General features: G+C 44.5%; 1 protein-coding gene and 1 non-coding gene across 3 annotated transcripts in view; both read right to left on the bottom strand.

Moving 5' to 3' along the window:
- Positions 1-675: 675 nt before the first annotated feature.
- Positions 676-782, bottom strand: LOC146834988 (U6 spliceosomal RNA). The gene has a single exon (XR_014960892.1). It is a non-coding gene; the product is annotated as a U6 spliceosomal RNA (small nuclear RNA).
- A 5,556-nt stretch (positions 783-6,338) lies between these two features.
- The window catches only part of EPS15 (epidermal growth factor receptor pathway substrate 15), an 819,466-nt gene continuing 815,752 nt past the window's right edge, over positions 6,339-10,052 (bottom strand). For both annotated transcript variants that reach the window (XM_085602646.1, XM_085602647.1), the window contains exon 25: positions 6,339-8,314. In XM_085602646.1, the coding sequence (XP_085458772.1) occupies positions 8,168-8,314 (147 nt within the window). In that variant the 3' untranslated portion in view covers positions 6,339-8,167. The remainder of the gene's footprint in view (positions 8,315-10,052) is intronic.

Raw genomic sequence — 10,052 nt, 5'->3', positions numbered from 1 at the left:
TATAGCAGGGCATCAAGCACAAGGCGGAGGGGGGAGCGCAGGGCAGGACCGCGACGGCCAGAAGGAGGAGGAACCAGCAAGAGAACCCGACATAGCAGGGCCCCCACCCGGGATCCCTGAACCAACCGGGGCAGAGCAGTAGGAGTGGGAAGAGAGGGAAGGCAACACATCGCCAGCGCGCAGGAAGGACGACAGCGAAACAAAAAGACAACCGCCTACAACCTCCACTGCCCGCACCCGAAGGGAAGGCGGGCGGCGCATCCCACCCCCACATAGCCACAGCGACAGAGACAGAGCAAGAGGAGAAACAGAGGCGCCCGAAGCGGACGCAACAGAACACCAGGCCAACGGCACACAACAACGCACCCAATGGGGCGACAAGTCCCGCATGGCACAGTAGCCAAGAGAGGGAAAAACAGAACCGGAGGAGGAAGAGGCAAGCACTCAGCCAACACCCCCAACCACCAGGACAGAACACGCGTACCGGAAAAGTGAAGCAAAGCCTCAAAGCAGACATTCGAAATAATGCCAACCCATGACACCGTGACAGCGATCTGCAGGACTCGAACCCAAGTCCTGAGACAGCCTCGATAACCAGAGGCACAAGACTAACCAAAGAGCTAAAGCCCCTGGTTCAAGGAATCCGAGAAGCCCCAGAAGCAGGACAAAACAACTGCATACATGGAACGCTACACGAAATCGCGTGTCAACCTTGCGCAGGGGCCATGCAAATCCTCTCTGCATCGATCCAAATATAGCATATGTGCTGCCGAAGCGAGCACTCACCAACCACAGAAGGATCACAAAAAAGCGAGACGACCGGCGTCTCAGAGCAGTCAGAGCGGACAGCGTACATCAAACACCATCACAAAAGAAGAGCCAGAAAGAGCAGCCAACTTATGACACATAGATAAGAGAGTGCGGGAATCGAACCCCTGGCCTGTGAGAGCCCCGATAACCAGAGGCACAGCGCAAGAAAGGCAGCAAACGCACGACAACACACAGAACATTATGTACGGGTATTGACCGTGTAGGACAACCTCACAGAACCTGCGTAATCGGAAAGCGCACGTTCACCACTACAGGAATGCTGGCGCTGAATAACAGATGTTTAGGTGACACCCAACTTAAAGGCACTCATTTTATAGACCCCAGATAGAAGAAAGGACTGAGCGGACCCGCCGGGAACTGAACCCGTGACCAAGACCAAGGAGGGATGCAAGCGAGGACGGATTGGGAAGGAGGGACCTGGCAACGAGCGCTGCACAAAAGCCGCCGAAACAGCGGTCTGAAACATGTCCTGAAAGGACCGCAGGGCAATCGTGTCAGGAGGAGCCTGGGAGGGCAGGACATCCCCATCATGGACATCCCCACCCTCCATTATGCAGGAAGCGCGAGAACCACAGTACACCAGCAAGCAAAGACACACCAGGAATAGCGAGACAAATCGAAAGAAAACCCTCGGCGCCCAAAAAGGCAAGGAAGGCGGGAGAAACACCCGGCGGGACACGCCCTCAATGAATCCCCGCCCCCAGGACAACTAGCCGGCCCACAGCCGCGAGGATCAACAGCGTGCAGCCAGCAACGCCGCCGACCCCGGAGCGCTCCCAACCCGGAAGAGTGAACCTGGACGCAGGTAAGCATGCGTCTCCCAAGGCTGCCCCGGCGCATAAATCCTCGCGCCCGGAGCCGCACAGCGGCCCACAGTCGGACCGAGCCCCGCAGAGCCGCCGCCTCCCCCAACGCCACGAGGGGCAGGCGGGCAGGCGAATACGCGGCTCGGGGAAGGAGATGTCAACAGGGTCTGAGAAATGTAAAGCACCCGCCCGCAACTCTCGGAAGTCAAAGCTCCGTACAGCCGCCGCCCGCAGAATACAACGAAAGGCGGGCGGCGAAGGGAATGCCACACACAAGGGAACCGGAAAGACCGGCCCCCACGCAAACCCCCCCCCCCCCCTTACCTGAAAACCCACGGCTCGCTAAGGCAGAGCCTCACCGGTACAAGCACAGCAACCGCCACACACTCCGGGGGAAACAAGTAGGGGAATCAAAACAAGGTCCATGCCCCTAGGGTCCGCTAGAGCAGGACCTCCAACCCTGGACCCACGCACCTGCTACAGCAGGCACCACTCACCTGATGCGCTCTGGAGAGAGTGCAGAACAAAAAAAACAGACTGATGGGTTGGGCCGGCCCGCCTCTTATAGGGGTCATGGGTGTAATGGGGCAGCCATATTGGGAAGGGATGGGAGGCATGGGATGCTGACTTTTTTGCTTTGGAGGGTTCTGTTGTGGAGCTGAAGCTCACTGTGTTAGTCATGTGGCGAGGAAGACTAACGAGGAGGTAATACAGGCACCTTTTTATTTACAGATCCAAGTTGCATCAGTAAATTAAAAGAAAAAAGTACAATAGCATATATATGTTTATAAAGTAGATGGGGGAAGCAAAAAGGGGAACACGTGGAAGCAAAACAGGGGATGCGAGTGAGGGGACAGAAAAGTAAACTGGCATGGGAGCGAGCAACATGGAGCGCAGGGTGAGAAAACAAATGGGCAAGAGAGCCCAATATGGATATGGGGGAGAAGCACATGGGCAAGGAAGCGAGCAGGAGCAAAAGTACACAAGGGCGAGCATATAAAATAAATACATTTGTAGATTTATTTAGCGTGGCTTATCACCCGTGAGGGTATCCAGGCGCTGCACAGGGAGATTAAGTGATTTATCCATAATCCCAGGATGTTGAGCCGAGGCTCAAAACCGCTCCTGAGTCAGCAGGTCTGTTCACTGCTTCACATCACAGAGAGGGAGAGAGAGACTAATATGGGGCGAGCGAGTTACAAGGAGCGCAGAGGGGGGAGAGAGGCACACTACAGAGATAGCTGGAAAAAACATGTACTCTTGTTGAGTGCTTAAGACAAAAGAAACAAGCATTGGCATAGCCAATAGGTTTCGCTTTTGGGACCTTATAAGTATTTAGTTATGCAGCACAATATCCTTAGTACATCAAAATCAACAGTTGCATGGCTAAACACTTATAAGGTCCCAAAGGCGAGACCTATTGGCTATGCCAATGTCATCATATATGCAGGACCTGTAACTTAAATTATTAGATTGAACTAAAATTATTGCCCAAGACCTATAAAGCTGATGGAGATGTATTTATTGTTTTTATTGAATTATTCATTCATTTATTTGCCAATAAAGTAGCCTGATGGTGTTAGAACTGCAACTGACTGAATTAAATGCCTTTTGACTTAGAATTACTTTCTGTGGAGACATCGCTGTACTTTTCAAAGAACCAATTTGAGGGTTGAAAACCTCAATTCAACTTAATTATGAGAACGGACAGCTCCAGCCCAACAAGCACTCTCAGAGCCCTGCCTTGAAGTGTAGGGGCTGTAAAAATCCAAGTGTTATGCAAAGTGTAGCAAATGAGCCACGCCCTTCGGCACAAGAATGGTGTACAAGTAGTGTGTGGCCAGTGGTGCACTGTGCAGCTCATTGTCCCAAATATATGACTAAACATGGTGTGCTAGGGTGCTGCTTTTTACAGAGCATATTTTCAACTGAAATGGCCATTAGATTAGCATCAGTCATGCACCTTTACTGATAAACCTAGGTACAAATGATAATGCGCATAAATCTTATTTCTGTGTGTATTTATAATTTTTGCATCACACAAGTGTCTTGGTTCGTTTTGATCCTATTAAAATTCCCTCTTACCTCAGAATTACAAATACAACAATGTGTCTCAATGGAACTTTTCTTGCTGACAATATATTTTGTAATGGTTGAAAAGGTCATTACATTTTATTGTGTTAGAAAACATGTGACATTCTGCAGCTTTTCTATCAATACTCGCTCTACTCCTGACTGCTGACTGACTTATTTCACATTATAAAATTCACCCCATTTGTCATCAAGGAAAGAAAAGTAAACACCCATCGCCCATTATGAGTGACATCTGGATGAAAGGGCGACTGCCTTGAGGCAATCAGAGAAGATGCTGAGCCATCAACCGCCCATTCATGACACCCGGGTGCCTAGCAACAGGCTGGCTTCTCAGTTGGGTACTTTAAGAAATATGTTTGAATTTACAGTGCAAAAATCTGCTAGGGGGCTTCCATAAACTTTATCCATATACTTCACTTTTTCCAGGCTTCCACTGCATTGTGTCTGCACTCTGCAACCCTGCAGCCCAGGGCTGCAAACCTCTGCCGCACACCATGCAGGGGGTAACCTTCCACTGTTAGTGAGTGGGTTGGGGCGGGGCTTCCACTGCCAGTGATCACAGGAAGCTTGCACTAACTGCGTGAAAGATTTCCAGCTGAGTGCAGTCCGCCTTGCAAAGACCAACTCCTTGAAATGTGCACATTTTAATAACAAATACCCCTGAGCATCCCCGCCTCTTACCTTCCGCACAAACACAGGTCCCCAGAAAAGCACTTGTCAGACAGCTTCCAATTACAGCCCAGTCATCAAGAATAATGAAACACAGAAATAAGGCTTGAATGCTAGATAGAGAGCTCCTTTGCTCTGCCTATTTTAGGCACTTAAGCAGCATTTTCCGGCATCACTAAGAAATCACAACACATCTTCAGCAAAAAGAGCGGGGTTGGGGAGGAGGTGAGATGAGATGGGAGGGGTAGGGGAGGGGAGACGAAGAGAGAGAGGAATGAATGGGAGAAGAGGGAAAGAAAGTGTAAACGGGGTGAGGGGGGTAGGAAGAGAAGGATGTAAAGTGGAGAAAGAGGATAAAGGGGGCAAGGGAAGAAGCGAAGAGGGAGATGGAGAAGGTTAGAGAGGGGGGGTAGGGAACTTAAAGAGGGAGAAAGTAGGAATGAAGAAAGAAGAATGGAGAGATGGAGAGGAAAATGGGATAGATTGGAGATTATTGGATGAGAGGGGGTGGCGAAGGTGAATTTGAGAAATAAAGGAGTTAAAGGGATGGGGAGCCAAGGCTGCGAGACAAGGTGAGAGAAATTAAAGGCCACGAGGAAAAGGATGGGTGTGAGAAGGGCAGAGAGGTGAAAAAGATAGGTGTGAAGAGAGGAGAGGGCAGGGCTAATGGCGATACAGTGGGGAAAGAGGTTCAGGGGGAGAGCGTGAAAAGTGGGAAAGGGAGGAAACTAAGAAGACGAGGGGGAGAGAGAATAGAAAGGCAGACTGGGGGCTATGTGGACATGGGGTAGATGAAAAGGGTGTTAGGAGTGAAAACTGAAGCTGGGGTTAGAAAGGAACGGGGAGGAAGAGGGTATGGAGGGCAAATGACATATGAAATCTGTGAAATGTAAGTGAAAGGGCTAAAGACGGGTAAGTGGAGTGAGAAATTGTGACGTAGTGGGGCGGAGAGGAAGGATAGGAAAGGTGGGGGAGGGGGAGGGGCATTGAAGCGAGGCGCGCGCGCACTTGGCCGAGCGAGAGGAAAGCCATATGGCGCCTCTGCTTGTGCCTGTGAAAGTGCTCGCTCTCCAGATAGAGCCTCAGGCGCTGAAAGCTGGCGGCTGCGCGCGTAACCGCAAGCTTGAGGCCAGCAAAAGCCTCTGGTGGCACTTTTAAAAGCCACTTACTAAATGTCTCGAAGAGACAGCAGTTCTGTTCAGGCTCCACAAGATAAACAAGGAAAGCCAGCGAATAAGAAGCAGGCAAATGAGTGACAGTAAAGACAACCAAGGGTAAGCAATAGAGCGGACTGCAGGACCCTCTATGTTCTTGGAAAGCCCACAGTTTTGGTAAGCTCAAGCTAAAAACTATCATTCAGGGTCAAATAGATTAAAAAAAAAGTTGCTGCACAGAGGTAAAGTACCCTATTGAAGGCTATTTGGTGAATTCTCTGCTTCAGCGCTTTGTGTAATGTAACTCAACATCTCAGAGTATACAGTCTGTAAGAATTATGTATGTAAAATACCATGGATTGAGAAAACTTAAAATATGCCTATAAAAGTACTGAAACAATATCAAGGTTTAAATACTGACCTGTAGGAATATAGCTCGCAGAAAAGTATACAACTATATCATCAAGGTAAGCATATACGAGTAAGTGTAGATTTACCATTCTTAACTCTACAGTTACTAACCTTGACAGTATGGCTGTCATCAAGGTTAGTAGATGTGGCGTTCATAGTAAATGTACCCTAACCTATGCATACTTACCTAGATATCATAGTGGCAGCCAATATTTATGTAGGTAATACTGACATACTGCCACTATGAAGCAATCAGGTTACTTTCTGAAAAGATGCCCAAGTGGAATCCAACCAGGCATTTCACTTCAGACTGGTCACAATGTTAATGTTTATATTTTTTTGACTGCAAGAGGCAAATGAACCGAGCCAAAAATTGACAATTTACATTTTATTTGTTACTTACATTTTATCTTCATAATTACAGGGTATAGTTAGATTATTTTAACATACAAATAAAAGGCTATTAACAAAGCCTACACCACCCGAACAACTTTTAAAAAGCCAGTTAAAATTGTATTTAATTAATGGTGTTGATCTCATACCAGTGGTTTATTTTTAATTCTTCAACACAGGTTCTGAAGAATGTCAAAAGTCAGTAAATGCAATAGAACATCAAGTTACTCAAGACTTGTATTGTTCAGCAGAGGTAAGCATGAATATAATATGTACACATTTTAACATATTGGTCCACCGTGTATACATTTTCAACACAAGTTAAGAATCTATAAAGTCCAGTAAAAGAGTCAAGGTTAGTATACGCAGTACATTTACATTATGAATATAAGTTATTGATATGTATTAATACTTGATAAGAGGTTTCCCTTTACATTGAAAATCTTGTAAGCAGCTTTTTGTTTTCTTTCGGCTGGTAAAAAAAAAATGATCCTCTTCCTCAGAACTACGTGAACCGATGCAGACGATCATCTCTTTTAGCAACTCCCCACATTAGTGGTATTCACATTAGTATCCTTTAGAACAGGAACAATATAGTCAAACAGATGCAAGTGCTTGCAGTTTGCCCTACACTACTCTAGCGAGGTCTTTCTAGGTCTGAAGAGTCAGGGCATTATATCAAACTATACGGGCAACTGATGAGTTTCATATTTTCTAACATTATGGGAAAAAGATATTGTCTAGAACAAGTGTAAAATAATCGATATTCAGTAAATTCAGTGTCAATAAAGGACAATACATTAATTTGGTTTATCAAACATTAAACAGTTAACTTTAAAATTAGATCAATCACGGAATGATTTGAGTGGTTACAAAAAAAAACTTTTCAGGGTGTATCTGCTAGTTTATAATGTTATTCTAAACTTTGTTTAACCATAGCTCAAATTCATTATCTGCATGTTTCATGCACCAGTCGTGCCAACTGCAAACCAAGTCAGCCTGTCAAGTGCCCAGGATCGTTGTGCATTCCTCAGGTCAGATGGTTCCCAAGTAGCAAGGCAAGAACAGGTTTATACAAAGCATTGTGAAGAAACCCCAATACACAATGTAGTAGAGTGTAAGGTTTCTCAAAAAATAGTTCAGAATTACGCAAAAACAGAATGAATGTCAAATGTTCCGAAAGACCTGTACATAGCATACCAGACCATTTTCCTAGTGGGCATCCAGCAAAAAAGAGTACAAGACAAATTCCAAGTCGAATCCCAGAGCATCTATTCATTTTAAAGAGAGAATATAGATATACATATATAAAATAAAGTACTGTACATTTCCAGGATTAACCTTTCACCTGGTAAATAAAGAGCAAAATATTTCAAAAAAGTATTTATATAAACCAAACATGATTGTGTGTGAAGAATGTGAGAAAAAGATAGGCTCTTTATTCTACCTAAATTTTAAAATCATATTTACAAATATTAGAGGAAATAATCTATTGCTTCCAATTTTGTGGATAGAGGGAAAAATCTCAAGTTAAACTGCTTTAGCTTTTTAACACAGGTAAGGACATATTTAGAACCATTTTCATTAAGAGGGTCCTTCACCCTGAGTCAGGGTTACAGCTCACAAATACACGTGGGTTTCCTACAAATCTGGATGACACTAAAAGTAACAACTGAGTTGTAGTCATGTCCTTTTGAAACATTTCGTTCAAAGGCAGTCTCCACAAGTAAATAATATATTTTAAATAGCTTGAGCTTTCAATGATAGGCAACCCACAATTGATGTAAGAAAGAGCATTGTCCTAGTTCTTCATGCTTCCGACACCTCAGATTTACTGAGTGCTATTGCCAGCTCCAAGTCTTCCTGCTCCTGCTGAGTTAGCCTGGCAAGTCTCTCCTTCTCCTCTCTCTCACTTTCCCTCTTAGCCCATTCAATCATATCGTCTTCAGTTGGATACTGCAATTTGAAAAGAAACATTTCTTGGACTAAACACTGGGGAACATTGTTCATATTTCATACTTTGCATCTTACATGCCAACAGTTTCACAATATTAAATGCAATATTGAATCCATTTGCAAGATGGACTATTATGTTAGGCCAAATGGGCTACATCTTGAAAGCAGAGAAAGATCTTGTCAATTGCCATAAAAACAGCATGGTATGGTCCTCGATAATTAAATAAGAAGACTCCTTTAGTGGTCTTACTATTCTGCAAATACCACATTCTTTAATTTTTATTGTCCACAACATCAAATGACCTGATGAATACTGGGTGTTAGGAAAAAATAACATAAATGAATACTTGTTGCAAAGAGAGACCAATCAAAATTTAAAATGAGTGATTTATTGAAAGTAGCATTTGTGATTTTAACAATTCATATTTTTTAGCTGAAAATCCGCAATTTTGCATTCTTAGGTCAGCCATTCCATGCAAGTGATAACAAATCTATAATTCCATGCTAGGACATTGTCTAACTCAGACAAAGGAATTGGAAGAATGAAGCAAAGATGCCGATACTAAAGTCCACAAGTGCTCTTCCACGCTTTTGATATGGTCTAAGAAGAGAAAATTCTAAAAAGGCACTGAAGTAGATAAAAGGCACTGAAGTCCAATCTAGTTTAGGGTTGAGTACGCATTTCCCACAAAGAACCCAAATGGAACACCAGGACTTCAATACCTCAACCACGTCCCCTGAACAGCTCTGTCCCCATTGTCAATGAGGTTTTCTACCTGAATTCTGGAGTGGGGACCCATCACCGGTGCCAGTCTAAACTGTGTTCATGGTTAATGGTTTCAGAGCTTTGCTGTGTTCTGTGCATTACATGTTCTCTACTGTAGGGAAGAAAAATTAAAGGTAGTAGATCAATTGTGTGACCTACTGAGTGTGTGGTTTTGTTGCTGGACTGAGAAGATGGCTGTTTTTCCTGACAAAATGTCTGAGTTGAAGTGAAATCATTGCAGAGGTAGGAATCACCCAGTAAAATATTTTCACTGGATTGCAGAGTTGAGTGGACCTGGTGTAAATATACCAATCTTCAAAGGTTCTTAATTGTGGGATTTGTATATTAGTTAGCATCTTAACTTTTCATTAAGGGAAATGTGTGGAGTTTCAAAGTGGGTAAAAAAACGATGGTATGGAATGCAGTACATTTCATTACTTTGTTGTTTATTGCCTTGCATGCGACAGACATGCCCAGGTGAGGATCCTGTGCACACACTGCCATAGGAATTGAGCTACACCTCACTATCGAACCATAAAAAGTCCCAAACTGGTCTGGTTCCCCTCTAGAAAGGACCTGGAACGGCAGTTTTCACTAGAGGCAGTTTTTACTAGAGCAGGATCAAGTCTGATTGGCAAATGGCTTGTCTCTGTCTAGAGTGGCTAAGCAGGCAAAAAAAAAAAGGATGGTATAGAATGTGGCCCGAGCAATCGCCAGCAATCAAAGTGGTTTTCTGCAGAGTTTCTATGTAGCATTCAAATGCTGAGAATGTGAGAGAGGATGCGTTTGTATTAAAATTCAATGATGGGGGTCAGTGCCAGCCTGACAGAAAACAGAGTTTGAGGGCTCTGTTACCTGCTTTGGTTCCAAAGAGAATGATTCTAGATTTCAAAAGGTTCACCATAGAGCACATACTATTCTGCGTACAAGCAGTTCTGGATCGCGTGTAGCAAAATCACTGGAATATAAAAC

The sequence above is a fragment of the Triturus cristatus genome, chromosome 4_2, assembly GCF_964204655.1.
Source record: "Triturus cristatus chromosome 4_2, aTriCri1.1, whole genome shotgun sequence".
NCBI classification, from domain to species: domain Eukaryota; kingdom Metazoa; phylum Chordata; class Amphibia; order Caudata; family Salamandridae; genus Triturus; species Triturus cristatus.
The sequence above is the reverse complement of the archived record's forward strand: the minus strand, read 5'-3'. Positions and strand labels throughout refer to the sequence as shown.